Below are 18,655 nucleotides of genomic sequence, written 5' to 3'. Positions count from 1 at the left end.
CTCTGACCCTCATCCACCTCCCATAACATGCTTTAGTCCCACCCTACTGTCAATTATTCCTGCAAAGAATACAACTTACAGCCGGGCACGGTGGCTCACACCTGCAATCCCAGCACTTTGGGAGGCCGAGGTGGGTGGATCACGAGGTCAGGAGGCTGAGACCATCCTGGCTAACACGGTGAAACCCTATCTCTACTAAAAATACAAAAAAAAAAAAAAAAATTAGATGGGTGTGGTGGCAGGCACCTGTAATTCCAGCTACTCGGGAGGCTGAGGCAAGAGAATGGCGTGAACCTGGGAGGCGGAGATTGCAGTGAGCCGAGATCATGCCACTGCACTCCAGCCTGGGTGACAGAGCGAGACTCCTTCTCAAAAAAAAAAAAAAAAAAAAAAGAAATACAGCTTACAGGGGACCTCTTCACCAAAGTACCTACATTTTAATGGAACACTCTGTAAGGCCCAGAGGAATGACTCCAAAGCCATATATATATATATATTCTAAAGCAGTCTTCCCTCTGGCACCCCCTCCTCAAAGCACCCCATCTATAGATACTGCCAGGGCCATCTATCTTGTTAAGTCTCAATTTCCCCAGCAATAAAAATGAGCAGCCAAATCAGGTCATTTTCCAGGTCCCTTCCAACTTTGATGTATGAGGTCTTAGACTTGAGATTCCACAGCCTCCCATTCTGAAAGTGTGGAGCCGGCCAGCCCTTGTTAGGAGGCAGCTCGTCTGTGGTTTAGCACTACCACCCAGCAGGCATTTATTAAATCAGTGCGACGTGGTCCCTGCTGGCCTGGAAAAAGAACATTAAGCTCCAAAAACTTCATGCAGCAGGCCTCCTTCAGAGAATGCTGCTCAGAAGGGTGAGGAACAAAACCATTCAGGCCCCCGGCTGTGCTCCAAGATCCTGTTCACTAGTACTTTTGCCCTGTCTGCACGGAGAGCTGGGGACTAAAAACATCTGGAAGTCTGCTTAAGACCTGGGCGAGTTGTCTTTTCTTCCTTTGGGGGTGGCTGTTCTTGACCCTGGTAATCCAGGCTGACCTCTGCCAATGTCCCTTCACTTCCAATCTTCTGCACTTCATTGGGCAACAACTTTCTAATAAAATCCACATGAATCCAGCTGCTAACAGCTCCTGGAAGGGCTGTGGGATCTAACACCTGCTCCTGCATTCCTTGAGCCCTAGTAGCAAGGGAAAACAGGGCTGAGACCCAACTCTTGCACCTCTGGGTCTTACAGTGGAGTTGCGGACAAAGAGAGTAGATAGGAAGGCTGGGCGTGGTGGCTCATGCCTGTAATCCCAGCACTTTGGGAGGCCGAGGCAGGCAGATCACCTGAGGTCGGGAGTTTGAGACCAGCCTGACCAACATGGAGAAACCCCATTTCTACTAAAAATACAAAACTAGCTGGGCATGTTGGCACATGCCTATGATCCCAGCTACTTGGGAGGTTGAGGCAGGAGAATCACTTGAACCTGGGAGGTAGAGGTTGCAGTAAGCCGAGATGGCACCATTGCACTCCAGCCTGGGCAACAAGAGCGAAACTGTCTCAAAAAAAAAAAAAAAAAAAAAGTAGATAGGCAGAGAGAAACATTAATGATGAGGTTTTGTTGAGGGTGGGGAAGGCAGCTGCAGGTGAGGAATGCACAGGTGTAATGATGTGACTGCTGGGTGGCCCAGCAGATTCCTTTGGGTCTGGGCTTGCCTCATTCCCAGTGACCTTAGTCATGTTGACAAGGCTTATCACTTTGGGAGGCAGGCCTGGGCTGAGAGCACAGAGTACACGTGTCACTGACCTGGGGGCCCAGGGTTGCCTGTCCCTCCTCTCTCTGTTGTGACTTGGTGAGTCTAAAATTCCTTCTGTCTCTATTTATTTATTTGAAGTGGAGTCTTGCTCTGTTGCCCAGGCTGGAGTGCAGTGGTGTGATCTCAGCTCACTGAAACCTCCGCCTCCCGGGTTCAAGTGATTCTCCTGCCTCAGCCTCCCAAGTAGTTGGGACTACAGGCATGAGCCACCATGCCAGGCTAATTTTTGCATTTTTAATAGAGAGGGGGTTTCACCATGTTGGCCAGGCTGGTCTTGAGCTCCTGACTTCAGGTGATCCACCTGCCTTGGCCTCCCGAAGTGCTGGGATTACAGGCGTGAGCCACTGTGCCCAGCCTATTTATTTATTTTTGAGACAGTCTCACTCTGTTGCCTAGGCTGGAGTGCAATGGCACCATCTCAGCTCACTGCAACCTCCACCTCCCAGGTTCAAGCAATTCTCCTGCCTCAGCCTCCCAAGAAGCTAGGATTACAAGTGTGCACCACCACGCCCAGCTGATGTTTGTGTTTTTAGTAGAGATGGGGTTTCACCATGTTGGCCACGATGGTCTTAAACTCCTGACCTCAGTTATCCACCCACCTCGGCCTCTCAAAGTGCTGGGATTATAGGCGTGAGCCACCACGCCTAGCCAGTCTCTAATTATTTAAGGTAATATTTTTATTTTTTGAGACAGTCTCGCTTTGTCACCCAGGCTGGAGTGCAGTGGCAGGATCCCAGCTCACAGCAACCTTCGTTTTCCAGGTTCAAGTGATTCTCTTGCCTCAGCCTCTCGAGTAGCTGGAATTACAGGTGTGTGCCACCACCCCCAGGTAATTTTTGTATTTTTAGTAGAGATGGGGTTTCATCATGTTGCCCATGCTGGTCTCAAACTCCTGACCTCAAGTGATCTGCTCACCTAGGCCTCAAGTGCTGGGATTACAGGTGTGAGCCACCATGCCTGGCCCTATTTAAGGTAATATTTACTGAGTACTTACAACATATGTGCCTGGTGCTGGTAAAAGATATATTAGTGAGTAGGGCAGACCCAATTCCTGCACTCCAGTCCCACTCACTTGGAAATTCTGACTATGGGTCACAAAGTCTCAGGGCCCCTGGTGGGGGTGGGGTGGGTGTGCTTGGCATTCCAGAGGCAAGAGAGCCATCCTGGCAGTGCTGGGTCTCTTCCATTTGGATCCCTAGCTCTTAAGTTCTCTGGGGATACTGTATGGACACAGAGTTCCCTCTGGTTAAGGTCAGAACTCTGATTCACTTCAGCTTTCTTCTCCCCACCAATGCCAAGAGTCCAAGAAATAAACCCAACAGGTCAGAAGGACAACCTTGAGCTGCTTGAGGTTTATTTATAAAGTACAAGGTACACTTACTGGGCCTGGCCTTTTTTATTTTTACTCTTTGCCTTCCTTTCCACCCAGCCAAGATTTTTGCTTGCTCTCACCTGGGAGTTGAGCCGATTTCACAAATCTATCTGCTCTTGGCTGTGATGAGCCAAATACCAGCACAACCTTCCCTGGACCTGAGGGTGGCTTCATCTTAGAAGGCCCACAAGGATCCTACTGAAGCAAATGACTCTGCTCCAGTCAGCTCAGGCCTCTGTGGAGCAAAGAAACTGGTGTCCTTCTTGGAGCGCTGCCTTCATCTCCTTGAACTGAGCCAACTGGCAGGCCTCCTCCAGCCCCAGCCAGCGGTAGGCTTGGTGCTCATGGGAGAGGCGGATCTCCACGTCATAGTCCTTCACCTCCGCCAGCCAGTAAATGACTGTTTTAGGCTTGTTCCTGGCCACATAATTGAGTTCCCTTTTGAACCCCTCAATGATGGTCAGCTGGCCTGCTTCTATGCCCGCTTCCTCTTGAGTCTCCCTCAGGGCTGTTTCCAAGTCATCCTCTCCTGGTTCCACATGGCCTAGTTAGGAAAAAAGAGGAACAAAAGGAGGAGGAAATCTTCCAAAGTTCCCAAAGCTGGATTTTCCAGACAAGATTTTTTTTTTTTTCTGTTTTGTTTTGAGACAGGGACTCACTCTGTTGCCCAGGCCAGAGTGCAGTAGTGCAATCAGCTCACCGCAGCCTTGAACTCCTGGGCTCAAGTGATCCTCCCACCTCAGCCTCCTGAGTAGTCAGAACAACAGGCATGTGCCACCATGCCCAGCTAATTATTTATTTATTTATTTATTTGGTAAAGATGGGATCTTACTATATTTCCCAGGCTTGCCTCAAACTCCTGGCCTCAAGTCATCCTCCTGCCTCAGCCTCCCAAAGTGTTGGGATTACAGGTATGAGCCACCACACCCAGCCATTCAGTGTCTTTTCTAGGTGTTCCTAGGCTAAAGGAAGCCTGGAGATTGGCAATATCCTAACATGCCTGGGAAGGGGGTGCAGGGCAGGTAGTGTCTAGTTCTCGGGGTTTGAGCAATCCCACCTTCCCACTCCAGCTTCTCTGCAGAGAGTGAAACAGACCATGTGTATAGCAAGCCAGGTTTAGAATACTGCTCTTTTATGGTGTGAGATGACCTTCTTCAGACGTCTGCTTTCTTATTCTTTGGAACTTTCTTCATCCCATGCTCTAAGGAATCACTTTTCTATTGGAGACCTTGAAGTGATTTTTCCAAGGAGGGAGAAGTCCTTCCTTAACAAGTGGAAGTTAGCTGACAAGGAAGTACTTTGCCTACAATCCAATGAAGACTTAACATTGTCTGCAGGTGGACCCTGACATTCCAGGGCCAACAGGCTCAAAACCCTGCAGGGCTGAATGAGCAGCTGTTTCCATGAAGCTATCAAGGCTTTTTCCAAATTGTTTTCCTCTTTCTTACTGGCCAAGGCCAGATCTCAGTTTCATAGGGAAACCCTTGATGGGAACTTAGACTAAGGGCCCGCTGAGAACCACTTCTAAGAAAATGTGTTAGCAACACCCAAACCCAAGAAGACAGCTGCCAAGAAACTGCTGTAGGAGAACTTGAAGCTCTGCAGACTGGAGCAGCTCTCAGCTTTACCTCTAGGCCCCTCCCACAAATCTTCAGCTTCCCCAGAGCGGGCAAAGACTGGGAAGGGTCTGGCAGACTCTGTCTACACTTGGCTCCAGTAAGTTTCTAGGGAGGCCTCCTGGCTCACAGGCTCATGGGGAGCAGGAACTCTCAGTTGTTCCCTCCTTGGTTTGGAGATGGGGGCCCTCCTCCTTCCCAGGGGTCTACAATGCCCAGAGCCAGCTTCTGCACAAAAAACTCCCCAAGGGCCGGGGGAGGGTGGCTCATGCCTGTAATCCCAACACTCTGGGAGGCCGAGGTGGGTGGATCATCTGAGGTCAGCAGTTTGAGACCAGCCTGGCCAACATGGTGAAACCCTGTCTCTACTAAAAATACAAAAATGAGCTGGGTGTGGCAGTGGACGCCTGTAATCCCAGCTACTCGGGAGGCTGAGGCAGGAGAATCACTTGAGCCCAGGAGGCAGAGGTTGCAGCGAGCCGAGATTGTGCCATTGTACTCCAGTTTGGGCAACAGAGCAAGACTTCGTTTCAAACAAACAAACAAACAAAACCCCCAGAAACTTAGCACTTAAAAACCATTCTAGCTTACGGCTTCTGGGGAATTTTCTCTGCACAAGCACCTCCTATAGTGGTGTACACAAAGACAGACAGGTAATGCATCAGGGGAGCAAGGTGGGAGGGATGCTAGTAGTGACGGGCGATACTGATTCAGGACTTCCTACCTCCCCTCAGAGGTGTATGGAAGTCCCTGAGCACACCCCTCCCAGGGCCATCTATTCAGTATTCTGCCCATCAGTGTTAATTAACAGGGTAGCTTCTGCCGAAGCAGGAAAGGATTAGGAGAAGTCCACTGACATCAGGTAGTGAGAGGAACAAGGCAGTGTGACTCATGTAATCTGGAGACAAGTGTGAATATTCCTATTCATAGTATTTGTGAAGCTTCTGTCTCTTTTTTCACCTTGTTTCTCCCCAGTACAACTCAAACATGCAAAATTTATTTCCTGTTCCCATTTCCTTATTTTCCTTCAATCCTGGATCTTTGTCCATCCCTTCTAACCCCACTCCCTTTTAAAGCCCCCGCTTCCGGCCAGGCGTGGTGGCTCACGCCTATAATCGCAGCACTTTGGGAGACCAGGTGGGCAGATCACTTGAGCCCAGGAGTTCAAGACCAGCCTGGGCAATATAGTAAGACCCTGTCTCTATAAAATAGAAATCATAATAACAAAATAATTTAAAAAATAAAGTCCCTGCTTCCTTCTGTCTGAGGGCTATTCCTCATTCCAGCAGGCACCTGAGCCACAGTCTGTCCCTCCCAACTCAAACCATCCCAAGGGCCTCAGCCAAGAAGGGCTCCTTTTTCTCATTTCTCCCCACACAGCCTGGCTTCTTACTGCAGCTTTCTTACTCCTAGAGGTGGGGTCAGCAGTGCTGGTGGATGAAAACTGGCCAGCTTACAAACAGATCTTGGCCTGGCCTAAGGCCTCAGGCCAGTAGTCTTCACTGTTCTTCCCTCTGGAGACTTGGCCAACTCCACCCTCAGTGCTGAGTGATAGACTCAAGGCATAGGTAGCTAGCTGATCAAGCTGCAATCTCAAGGTCTCCATAATCTTTACAGTCTAAGAAGGCCCTGCCCATCCCCTCCTGGTCTAAGAAGGCCCTGCCCATCCCCTCACTCCTCCGCTCCTGCCACAATCTGCAGATGAATCTATGATCAGGGAGCCCAACTTCTCTATGCTCCAACTCAAAATACAACTATGTTCAGAAACACTGTAGAAGTCATACTCTCTGTGTTTAGTTCAAAAGAAAAACCTGGCTGGGTGCAGTGGCTCACGCCTGTAATCCTAGCACTTTGGGAGGCCTAGACGGGCAGATCACCTGAGGTCAGGAGTTTGAGACCAGCCTGGCCAACGTGGTGAAACCCCATCTCTACTAAAAATACAAAAAGCAGCCGGGCGTGGTGGTGGGCACCTGTAATCCCAGCTACTCAGGAGGCTGAAGCATGCTTGAACTTGGAAGGTGGAGGTTGCAGTGAGCTGAGATGGCGCCACTGCTCTCCAGCCTGGGCGACAAAGCGAGACTTTGTCTCAAAAAAAAAAAAAAAAAAGAAAAGAAAAACCTAATGATAGGGACACTGAACTAGGAGTCAAAGGAAATTGATCAAATGAAATCAGAGACAGGCTGGAAGAAAACTTAGAATTTTCTTTTTTTTGAGACAGGCTCTGTTGTCCAGGCTGGAGTGCTGTGGCACGATCTCAGCTCACTGCAGCTTTGATCTCTTGAGCTCAAGTTATTCTCTAACCTCAGCCTCCTGAGTAGCTGGGACTACAGGTGTGCACCACCACACCTGGCTAATTTTTGTATTTTTTGTAGAGACATGGTTTTGCCACTTTGCCCAGGCTGGTCTCGAGCTCCTGGGCTCAAGCAATCTGCCCACCTCGACCTCCAAAAGTGCTGGGATTATAGGCATGTGCCACTGTGCCTGGCTGAAAACTTAGGATTTTCTAGTCAAGCCCTTGTTTGACAGATGAAAAACTCAAAGCTGAGAGGTGGGCACATAGCTCAGTCAACTTCAAGGTCCCCAATTCCCTGCCCACTGTTTTTTCTCTTACCCAGCCATTCACCACAGAGATTGGAGAGCTGGCGAATGATACTCATAAAAACACCAGGTGCTGTTTCTACCCTGGAATTCAGTCACAGAATTCTCAGCTCTACTCTGGCCTGGTCTGGAGACCTTGTATGTAGAAAGGGTCAAGGGCTCCTACCTTCCCTACCCCCCCTTTTGCTACACAGTCACTGGGAATTAAGCCTTGGGGAGGGCCTGGCAGGGTAGATTTCTGAGCAGTGCTTGGCAGTTTCCCAAAAGCTGGCCCCTCTGGCCTCTACCTTTGGGAGGAGTCCAGTGATGAATGCCATCTGATGCCTGCAGCAGTAAAAACTCAATTGCATTGTTGTCCACTTTGGGAATGAGGCATCTTCGGAAGATGATCAAGCCACATGCTCTCAGGGCCATGGTCTTATCCTAAGGACTTAACAAAGAAGATACAGAATATTGAGAAGTTACACAAAATAGGAAGCTCCATACTAGGGGGGTAGCAATCTGGTGCTGGACAGTAGTGCAGACTAGCTAACTGTGATCTCATAGCCCACAGAAAAAGGCAGCATGCCCAGGACCAATGGAGGGCATCCAGGAATCAGAAACTGACCTTTGTGTATAACTGCAGGACCCTGGCAACTACCCTCAGTCAATGTGGCCTCTATCCCAACTCCTCCAGGGCTCCCTGTAAAACAGGGCTGGCATGCGTTTGTTGTGACACTGGAGATCCTCAGAAGCAAACGCACTAAAACAAGAGAGATGCTGAGAATCGGAGAGAGGCAGTACAAGTTTTATCATCAAACCTGTAACCCCATTTCCCCCAGCCCATATCCTGAGCCCCTGAAGCACAGAACCCCCCAGCAATGTGGTTTCTGACAATGCAAAGAGGTCATCTACGGAGGGTAACTTCATATAGAAAAAAATATTTTGTTGAGTTTTTTTTTTTTTTTTTTTTTGAGACAGGGTCTAGCACTGTTGACCAGGCTGGAGTGCAATGGTGTGATCATGGCTCACTGCAGCCTTGACCTCCCAGGCTCAAGCAAACCTCCCACCTCAACCTCCCAAGTAGCTGGGACTACAGGCATGCACCACCATGCCTGGCTAATTTTCTTTTTTCTTTTTTAGACACAGGGTCTCACTGTATTGCCCAGGCTGGTCCTGAACTTCTGGGCTGAAGTGATCCACCTACCTCAGCCTCCCAATGTGTTGGGATTATAGGCATGAGCCACCATGCCCAGCCTGATATTTTTTTAGTCTTTTATTTTATCTTTTTTTTTTTTTCTTTTTTTTTTAAGAGACAGGGACTCACTATGTTGCCTAGACTGGCCTCAAACTCCCGAACAGAAGTGGTCCTCTCCCCTGGGTGGATCATGAGGTCAAGAGATTGAGACCATCCTGGCCAACATGGTGAAACCCTGTCTCTACTAAAAATACAAAAATTAGCCCGGCGTGGTGGCACATGCCTGTAATCCCAGCTACTCGGGAGGCTGAGGCAGGAGAATCGCTTGAACCCGGGAGGCAGAGGTTACGGTTGTGGTGAGCCAAGATCGGGCCACTGCACTCCAGCTTGGCAACAGAGCGAGACTCTGTCTCAAAAAAAGAAGTGGTCCTCCCCCCTTAGCCTCCCGAGCAGCTGGCAATACAGGCAACATGTCACCACTGCCTGATATTGCTGGTGCCCGGGGGTAGCACAGCTGATGCAGAGAGGGCGGCTGGAGCAGGAGCTGCTATCCTCCACAGCCCCTTTGCTGGTGCTCAATCAAGATGAGTTTGCAGCTATCAAAGGCATAAAAATGAGGCCCAAACAGAAACCTACTCCAGGGCAGGCCGGGCGCGGTGGCTCACGCTTGCAATCCCAGCACTTTGGGAGGCTGAGGCGGGCGGATCACGAGGTCAGGAGATCGAGACCATGGTGAAACCCTGTCTCTACTAAAAATACAAAAAATTAGCCGGGCGTGGTGGCGGGCGCCTGTAGTCCCAGCTACTCGGAGAGGCTGAGGCAGGAGAATGGCGTGAACCTGGGAGGCGGAGCTTGCAGTGAGCCAAGATCGCGCCACTGCACTCCAGCCTGGGTGACAGAGCGAGACTCCATCTCAAAAAAAAGAAACCTACTCCAGGGCAATTCTCAAGACTGCCAACAGATGGTAATGTTACTGTAGACAATAGCAGTTTCTCACCAAAAACCAAACACCCAACACCAAGACCTTTCCAAGCTTTTCTAAACCCGTAACAAACGTTTTTAAGGATTGGAAATAATCTCAAAGGGGATTTCTGAAATGGTCTGTGCTCTCATATACTGTTGGTAGAAAAGTAAATTAGCATATCCCCTTAGGAGGGCAATTTGATAATAATTATCAAATCATAAAATGCACACTCCCTAAGAGCAAGCAATTCCATTTCTAGCCATTCTCACATAAGAAATATAGGTTTAAGATGTACACACAAGGCCGGGTGCGGTGGCTCACGCTTGTAATCCCAGCACTTTGGGAGGCCGAGGCGGGCGGATCACGAGGTCAGGAGATCGAGACCACGGTGAAACCCCGTCCTGAGGCAGAGAATCGGGAACCGGAGGGTGCAGTGAGCCCACCTGGCATGATCATCAAAAAAAAAGATGTACACACAACGGGCCGGGCGCAGTGGCTCATGCCTGTAATCCCAGCACTTTGGGAGGCCAACGCGGGTGGATCACCTGAGGTCAGGAGTTCAAGACCAGCCTGACTAACATGGAGAAACCCCGTCTCTACTAAAAATACAAAAATTATCCGGGCGTGATGGCACATGCCTGTAATCCCAGCTACTTGGGAGGCTGAGGCAGGAGAATCACTTGAACCCAGGAGGTGGAGGTTGTGGTGAGCCGAGACGGGGCCACTGCATTCCAGCCTGGGCAACAAGAGCAAAACTCTGTCTCAAAAAAAAAAAAGATGTACATACAACGATGTTCACTACAACTTTGTTTGCAATATCAAAAAGGAAAAGAGCCAGAAACAAATATCCATCAATATGGGAATAGGCAAAAAGTACAGTATATCTATATGATGAAATAGCATGAAGCCATTAAAAAAATGAGGTCGAGGCTGGGTTCAGTGGCTCATGCCTTTAATCCCAGCATTCTGGGAGGCTGAGGCAGGAGGATTGCCTGAGCCCAGGAGTTTGAGACCAGCCTGGACAACATCGTGAGACCTTGTCTCTACACAAAATAGAAAAAAATTAGCCAGGTGTGGTGGCATGCACCTGTAGTTCCAGCTACTTGGGAGGCCAAGGTGGGAAGATTGCTTGAGCCTGGAAGGTTGAGGCTACAGTGAGCCATGTTTGCACCACTGCAGTCCAGCCTGGGCAATACAGTGAGACCTTGTCTCAAAAATAAAAGAAAAAGAAAAAAAAATTAGGTCAAGCCTAATGTGTTGCTTGTAAGAAAAATTTTTAGACACATGAAAAGAAGATAGTTCTGAATAGTATGTATAATGAAATCCCTGTTTGAGTTTACAAATTCATATATAAAGTGGTAGGCTTTCATTTTTCTGTTCTATTTCATTGTTCTATTTTCCTGGACTCCCTATTTATGCCAAGAACTTACCCCATTCCAGAAGCCAAAAGGAAGCACCCCATCACTGTAGAACTGGTGAACAAAGATCTCCTATTATTGGTCCATGGTTGAGGCAGAAACAGGTAGCTGATCCCATGCCCTCCCTATAAAGATGCTCAAAAAGCATTAGAAAGTTATAGATGTGGGGTACCTTGCTCCTGCCTCAGGTCCCATGGATTGAATGTTAGAACCCCTAAATAAGCTTAGGGATCCAAGACTAGAGGGCACAGTGCCCTGCCTAAGACAGGAACTCCATACCACTACCACCATCAACACATCATGGACAAGCAAAGACGCCTGCATGGGGAGCCAAAAAGACAAGCCTGGGTTAGCCATATGGAACCACTGGGGAGAGGAAAGCAGCGGTGGGGTGGGGGACGAATCTTAGGGTAGTGACAAGGGTGTACCTTAGCAAGAAAGTATTTCAGTGGATGCCAGTGTATTAGGGATGACCACATCTAAGAACCACATCAGCTAACAGTTAATCTCAAAGGCGCCAGAAAAGCTAGGATCAGGTGCTCATTCTCCACCTATATTCTGGACCCATGGAAAGAACAGTTCTTCTAGAAATACAGAACTCCTCACTGCTCTTTCAATTGCTTGGCTTGAGCCAGCTATTTTCTAGAATTCCTCCTACCCACTCTATACACACAACTTCCTACTCGTCAGAAGCAGCTCAGATGTCACCTCCTCTGTGAAGCTTTCTGGCTTCTAATCACTCCATGTTCTGTGTCCTTAACACAGCTTGAACAAACTTAAAGTTCAATCAGGGAAGCAAATGCTATGAGTGACAGAAAACTAAAGATTTATTATAAGGAGTAGACATTGTGTATCTTTGGAAGTTGGTGGATAAATCCATGCAACTCTGTTGCCTCTGCACCTGGTGTTGGGCCCGAAGTCTGTGAGGCCAGCAGTTGGGAAGAAAACTGGATGTGAGGTGGAAGAGAACAAAGACAAACTGGAACGTCTGAGAACAAACTGGGATCTACAAGGACAACTGGAACTCATGAGGACAAACTGAAACCCACAACTTCCTTTCACTGGTCCCAAGCTCAGCGACTCAGGTGATCTGGAGAAGCCAGAGCCCTCTGCTACAGAGCTGACTGCACACATGGCCCAGGACTCAGAGGAGCTGAAGGAGGAAATTCAGTAGGGCTAGGGGTGCTGGGGGCTGTGTGATGACCTTCATCAACAAGGTGAGCCAGATCAGAGAGAAAGTACAGGTACTGCCACCACACCTGGTACCCTGTTCTGTCCTTCACGGCGTACAGACCCTGCTCTGTCCTTCACAGTGTACTGGCTGCTACTTCAATTTAGCTTTCCAAATCTCTCACGAAATTTTCTTGTGGACAACCCTCACCTGGAAGCAGATAGGAAGGATACTGGGAATCCAGCTTAGCTAAACTCACACAGTACAATGCCACCACAAGCACATATACCTAGTATAGTAAATCTCTGCTGATACCTCTGGCAGGGAAGAGCCAGATTATAAGCTCTGTTTTCTTGGGACCCAGCACAGCAGTTCTGAACAGATGTTCATTGACTAAAAAGAACTCTCTCCCCACCTCCCACTCAAACAAATGTTTGAGTATGTTCTGGGGCCCTGGGAAATAGCCCAGTGTTTTCCTGAAGAGTGCCATTTACATAAAAGTGAATGGAACTATTGTTGGGGGTTTTCTGTTTTTCTGGAGACCACAAAGCTGAAACTGTCCACGGGTTTGAAAGTAGCCAGCTTTCACACACAGACTCCAAGTGGATTCAAACCTCACGGGGTTAAGGAACACAGCATCCAATATGCAAATATGCCTGCAGCCAGGATTGCGGAGGTGAGAACTCCAGGCTGACAGCAGGCAATTCACACTTCAAAAAAGTGGCAGAGTGCCTGAGGTGGTTAGAAAAAACCTGAACAAAAAAACCCTCAATGTCATCAGAAGGTTCTAGAAGCTAAGGAAAGATATTCTTGGCTTTCTCCATATACAAAATTCCCTCAGAGCCTAGGAGATTCGGGACCTAGGTACCAAAAAAAGAATTTACGAATACATGGCTATGCTGTTTCTTTCAATATTTTCATCAAATTAATCAGAGTAGCTGTAAAAAGCCCTCAGAAATGTAACTTTAGGTACAGGAAGAGCTCTCCAAATTTTCCCTCTGACCTGTTCTCCATAGTCTAATATCCCTTTAGCAGAAACAGTGTTTCATGCCGCGTTATCAATTAAGCATCTATATATACTGTACCAGCTATACTGTGCAAGACTTTTGACAACTATTGTTTCTAAAGCTCAAAATAACCTTTCAAGAACAGCATTATTATATCTAGTTTACAAGGACACTGATATTATTTCAAAAGGTTAAAATACTTGCACAAGGGCATAGCTGGCCTGTAAAGGATGGGATCTCAGTCCAAGTAAGTCTAACTCCAAAGTCTATAATTTTTGTCCCTTTCATAGCTCTGTTCACCATGAAAGAGTAGGGCTTAGGACACAAATGGCCCTGAGAGAGGACAGACACACAAACGATTTACAAAATCATTTCCAGTTTCAAAATTCCCAGTCCTTTTTTTTTTTTTTTTTTGACAGTGTCTCTCTGTGACATCCAGGCTGGAGGGCAATGGTATGATCATAGCTCACTGCAGCCTCAAGGGCTCACTGCATCCCTTCTGGGCTCAAGGAATTTTCCTGTCTTAGCCTCCTGGGTAGCTAGGACTACAAGCAGGAGCCATCACATCTGGCTAAATTTAAAAACACTTTTTTTGTAGAGATGGGGTCTTGCTATGCTGACCAAGCTAGTCTTGAACTCCTGGCCTTAAGTGATCTTCCCACTTTGGCCTCCCAAAGTGCTGGGATTACAGGTGCAATCTACCGTGCCTGGCCCCAAATTCCCAGTCTTTAATCTATATTCATTTGGAGGTTAAGATGTCTAGCTGGGATCATTTCCACCAAAAAGGTTTTAGCTGGGGGGAGAGGGCTGTAGATGTTAAATCCTGGTATCCGAAGAAGACTCTGAAGGAGGGGTAAAATGTAGCCTCAGGCTCCTAATAGCACACATCTCATAAGGGTTTCTATGCCTCCTCTGCTCTTTTCTGGGAAGCGGGAACCTAAAACCACATGTTCCACTTAACTTAGGGCACTAGTGTCCAGAAAATTTGCCCAGGCCCTCCTCCAGATGAGGAGGAAAGCCAACTGTTTGCCTGCCCACAAGCAATTCTATGTGACTGCAATTCTATATGACTACTCCCTCACTTCCCACATCATCATCATCTTTTTTCCAATTTGCCAGTTTCTTTCTTCCCTTTTGGAGTGGACAGAAATGAGGCACCCACCCATGAGTAAAGCTCTTTCTTGTAAGAACAATAACAAATGGAAGAGAAGAAAAAAGAAAGAAATGTAAAAGAAAAGCCCCAACTGCCATGAGACAAAGAAAACATTCCCTCAAATGCACCTTTCCCTGGACATCTGCCACTCCATTCTTCTTGCAGAGATGAAGCTGCTGAGTCATTTTGCTATTTTTGCTATTGGCTGAGGGAGGAAACAGGAGATTTTACCTGTAATGGCATAAATATTGGCTTCTAGGATAAGGCCAAAGTCAGACAAGGTTGGGACAAAAATCATTCTTAGTGAAGGGGATTTGTTAAGCAGCCTATTAGTGCCATCTGCTGTACAATTCTAGAAAGCTAACTCAGGGAATTTGTTGTGTGTATCCCATGCAACAGACAGTGTGAAGGATTGATAGATAGATATGAAGCTGAATACTACCAAGCACCAACTTCCTAGAGATTCACAGGCTAGTGAAAGTAGAAGACATTCCAACAGACAAGTTACAGTGTGTTTTGTGCCACATAAGATGGAAAGGCAGCAAAGAAGCATCTTTAGGTTAACAAGGTACCCCATGAGGATTCTGATGGGTCGCTAGTTTACCAGGCAGAAGGGAGGCGGATGTAAAGGCACTGCCAGCAAAGGGAGGAGTGTGGGCAACACCCTCAAGTACAAAATGACATCTCATTGGTAAACAGCTTAGTTTATATTCTGCAGGCAATGAAGCCTCTGACTGGTTTTAGGCAAGGCTATAATTTGGTCAGACTGACATTTTACAAAGATATTCTAGCTGCAAGCAAGCTGGGGAACGAATTAGGACAGATTGGAGGCAGAGAGATTAAACAGTTACAAGTCTACTGCAACAGACCAGTTAACAAATGATTCCAGTTAGATCAAAGCAGAGGCTGTGAGAAAGGAAACGAAGGGATGAATCTGAGAGATATTTCAAAGTAAAATGGACAATATTGATATTTCATTGTCTAAGGGACAGAGAGATGTTTCATAAGCCAAGGGAAAGAGAAAGGCTTTGGTTTGAGTGCCTGGGTGGAGGAGGGGGTGCAAGTGAATCATTTGTTTGGGACAAGTTGAATTTGAAGTGCTATAGTCTACCCATAAGATAAATGAACAGATGGGTCTAAAGTTCAGTGATCATCTCATCCTATCTCTTCATTTCCCAAGGTGGGAATTTTCTTTTTTAAAATTATTTTTATTAAAACAATTTTTTTCTCCTCCCCTCTCTACCAAGACCACGGTGAAAATTTTCTATTAGGGCAAGATATTGCTCCTACCATAGGTACCTCTGCAGCCCACATTTCCTCCAATTTAGGTAGGTCACGCTGTCCAACCTGCCCCTGCATCTATCTGGTATTCCAAGCATTTTCATCCTCCTTTAGTCAGAAACACAGAAAAGTATGGCTGTCTATGCAGTCAGAAAGGCCTAGTTATTGAAGTTAATAGAGCAAGATACTTAACTTTCTCATTTGTAAAATGAAGTTAACACCTACTTTGCATGGTTGTTGTGGAGTTTATAAATGATATATATAGAGGGTCTGACATTATCAGAGGTACTAAATATATGAGTTACTGTTACCTGTGTGTCATAAAAGACCATCAGAAAGCTTCCCTGTTTTAAAGAAATGACTTTTCATTTTGTCTGTAAAACTGCTCAACACTGTTCACCACAGTATATATATTCCTTATAAGGTCCCACAGCATAAATTCCTTTTAATATAGAAACTAGAAAAATAATTTATCTTTTGAAGAATGGATTTGTTTCCTTATTAGTAAGAATTACCATTTTTTCCCTTAACTGACTAATTTTGGGCAAAATTGGATACTCAATTACAGTAAGTACACCAATGCACTGACTAGTGTATTTGCCTGTTCTTATTATAAGAATAATAGCTACCTTTTTTTTTTTTTTTTTTGAGACGGAGTCTCGCTCTGTCGCCCAGGCTGGAGTGCAGTGGTGCGATCTCTGCTCACTGCAAACTCCACCTCCCGGGTTCGCGCCATTCTCCTGCCTCAGCCTCCCAAGTAGCTGGGACCACAGGCACCCGCCACCACGCCAGGCTAATTTTTTGTGTTTTTAGTAGAGACGGGGTTTCACCGTGTCAGCCAGGATGGTCTCGATCTCCTGACCTCGTGATGTGCCCGCTTCGGCCTCTCAAAGTGCTAGGATTACAGGCGTGAGCCACCGCGCCCGGCCGCTACCATTTTTTAAGAAGTTACTACTTGCCAGGCGTTGTGTCAAGTGCTTTACCTTCATTATTTCACTTAATCTTCACAACAACCCGCTGAGGCATTACTGCCATTTTTCAGAAGAGTAGAAAGGGAACTATAGCTCAGAGATGTCTGGGTAAGTGACTCAAATGTAGGTCTGCCTGACTCCTAACATCAATGATCATAACCTTGACTCTGTAATAGCGTTTTACATTTGACAATTTGATTGCATTCAGTTTTTTTTTTTTTTTTTTGAGACGGAGTCTCGCTCTGTCGCCCAGGCTGGAATGCAGTGGCGCGATCTCCGCTCACTGAAAGCTCCGCCTCCTGGGTTCATGCCATTCTCCTGCCTCAGCCTCCTGAGTAGCAGGGACTATACATGCCCGCCACGACGCCTGGTTAATTTTTGTATTTTGTTTAGTAGAGACGGGGTTTCACCGTGTTAGCCAGGATGGTCTCGATCTCCTGACCTCGTGATCCGCCCGCCTTGGCCTCCCAAAGTGCTGGGATTACAGGCGTGAGCCACCGCACCCGGCCTGCATTGTTTACGCTGTCACTTTTTTTTTTTTTTTTTAAGGCGGTGGGGCTCTTGTTCGACTTTCTTTACTTCTTCTATAACTGCCACGACATTATCCATTCAATAACTGAAGCAATTAGAAAACATAAAATCTCTTTTGGAAAGCAGGCGGGGTTTAATGGGTAGCAACAAATGAAACTGAGGCCCAGGGAGGGGAAGGTTCGGCGCCCGGGCCTCTGGGCCCTAAACCTGGACCTCTCCCGCCTCTGGGATTTGGACGACCCACCCCATCCCCACTCGGACGGGGGCAAGCAAGGCTCACAGGGTCAGGGAACCTTCCTTCTCCCGGTGCAGACAGGAAAACTGAGGTCCTGAGAGCGGATGGGACCTGGCCTGCCCACACCTCACTGCCAACTTGGAGGAGGACGCATCCATCTCGGGCCCTGCAGCGACCAGAGGTTTGCCGGAGGCAGATTCCCATCGCTCCAAGGCTCATTTCCTCCACTGAGAACTAAAATCAAGTGGGCCCTAAGGATACTCACCCGAAGCAGAGGGAGGCAGGAGGCGGACCTTGGACGGAAACTGGAAGTACACCGGCCAATCAGAAGAGCCTGGTTACCCTTGGGCCCACCAATAGAATTCGGCAGAAGGATGTTCGACCCGCCTAAAAGGTGCCTATCTCACACTGAGAACGTCGCGAGATCTTCCCTCAAGCAGAACGATTGGCTGAAGGTCGGAAATTGAGAGTTACGCCCACGGTTTCTTCAGACCTCTGATTGGTCTTCTACAGGGGAAGTCAACGAACGCCAACCGATTCCTTGGGTGCCCATTGGTGGGCGGTGCGGAACTGGCGACGCGCGGGCCGCAGCGCGAGCGTTCGAACTGGCGCTTGGCGGCGTTGCCATGGAGATGCGGCCTGGCCGCCGACGGTGACTCCCGGGTTGACGGGACTGTTAGGTTGCGGGCTTTGGGGCTCACTCCTGACGGCACTGTCTTCTCCTCTTCTCAGACAGGACAGACCGAGGAGTTTGGACCGAGGTGAGAAAGGGCGGGGAGAATAGAGGAGGGGTAGGTCTGGTCTGGAACCGTGGCGCCTGCCTGCGGACAGGGGTGCGCGTGACGTCCGCTGAGCGCGGGAGGAAACTGGCAGTTGTGAGGGAGCCGGGAGTTGGCCCCTCTTGGTTCTTCCTAAAGTTCATCTGCTTTCCTTTCATCCCCATATCTCTGCCTTTTCTTCAGCAATTATCTTGAACGCCACTTCTCTCACTTTGGGACACTAAACTCTTGAGTCCCAAAGTCCTCTTGCTTTTGAACGGATAGCCCTGACCGGCACCTCTCTTAGGACACTTCTGTTCGGCCTTGGGTTGTTTACTTCCGGGAAGTCCATTCGCTTCCCTTTTCCCATAAAATTTTGAAGCCTTTGAGGTAAGGCAAGCATCGTTCACGATGCCTTGCACATAGTAGATTTTCAGGAAATATTTGTTGAGTTGAATTTAATTTACAGGAAATAGATTGGATTCTTCTTCATGCCCTGCCTCGTTGTCTCTCCGCTTCAGAGACGATTTTTTATTTCGAGGCTAGGGGGAGGCCACCCTAATCTTAAATGCAAAAAAGACCTAAAAGTCCACAC

The 18,655-nt window shown here is 47.7% G+C and overlaps 2 protein-coding genes across 9 annotated transcripts in view; one reads left to right on the top strand and one right to left on the bottom strand.

Annotated features, from left to right (window-relative positions):
* Positions 1-2,273: 2,273 nt before the first annotated feature.
* Positions 2,274-18,352, bottom strand: NUDT2 (nudix hydrolase 2). 3 transcript variants are annotated; one of them, XM_032164011.2, is made up of 5 exons: positions 17,568-17,599; positions 10,966-11,078; positions 8,002-8,136; positions 7,682-7,824; positions 2,274-3,724 (listed from the first exon to the last, which is right to left on the bottom strand). In XM_032164011.2, exons 4-5 carry the CDS (start codon positions 7,806-7,808, stop codon positions 3,408-3,410), a joined length of 444 nt encoding a protein of 147 aa, XP_032019902.1. In that variant the 5' UTR covers positions 7,809-7,824; positions 8,002-8,136; positions 10,966-11,078; positions 17,568-17,599; the 3' UTR covers positions 2,274-3,407. The 3 variants fall into 3 exon arrangements, with proteins under 3 accessions (XP_032019902.1, XP_032019901.1, XP_032019903.1); XM_032164010.2 differs by lacking the exon at positions 10,966-11,078 and having other exon boundaries at positions 17,568-18,350; XM_032164012.2 differs by lacking the exons at positions 8,002-8,136; positions 10,966-11,078 and having other exon boundaries at positions 17,568-18,352.
* The window catches only part of KIF24 (kinesin family member 24), a 92,653-nt gene continuing 91,663 nt past the window's right edge, over positions 17,666-18,655 (top strand). For 5 of the 6 annotated variants that reach the window (XM_058445476.1, XM_058445481.1, XM_058445478.1 and 2 more), the window contains exon 1: positions 17,934-18,063. The gene's annotated coding sequence lies outside the window, so the exon portion shown is untranslated. Of the gene's footprint in view, positions 18,064-18,655 lie in introns of all 6 variants that reach the window. The other variant, XM_032163993.2, reaches the window with a different exon arrangement.

The sequence above is a fragment of the Hylobates moloch genome, unplaced genomic scaffold (genome assembly GCF_009828535.3).
Source record: "Hylobates moloch isolate HMO894 unplaced genomic scaffold, HMol_V3 SCAFFOLD_10, whole genome shotgun sequence".
Taxonomy (NCBI): domain Eukaryota; kingdom Metazoa; phylum Chordata; class Mammalia; order Primates; family Hylobatidae; genus Hylobates; species Hylobates moloch.
Note: the sequence above shows the minus strand (reverse complement) of the source record. Positions and strands in the feature narration are given on the sequence as shown.

What these genes read in the sequence shown, in the direction of transcription:
- NUDT2 (XM_032164012.2), bottom strand. Translation starts at nt 7,808, where the DNA reads ATGGCCCTGAGAGCATGTGGCTTGATCATCTTCCGAAGATGCCTCATT. An exon ending in TCACTGGACTCCTCCCAAAG is followed by an intron (nt 3,725 to 7,681) that starts GTAGAGGCCAGA and finishes TTTCCTAACTAG; the next exon opens with GCCATGTGGAACCAGGAGAG.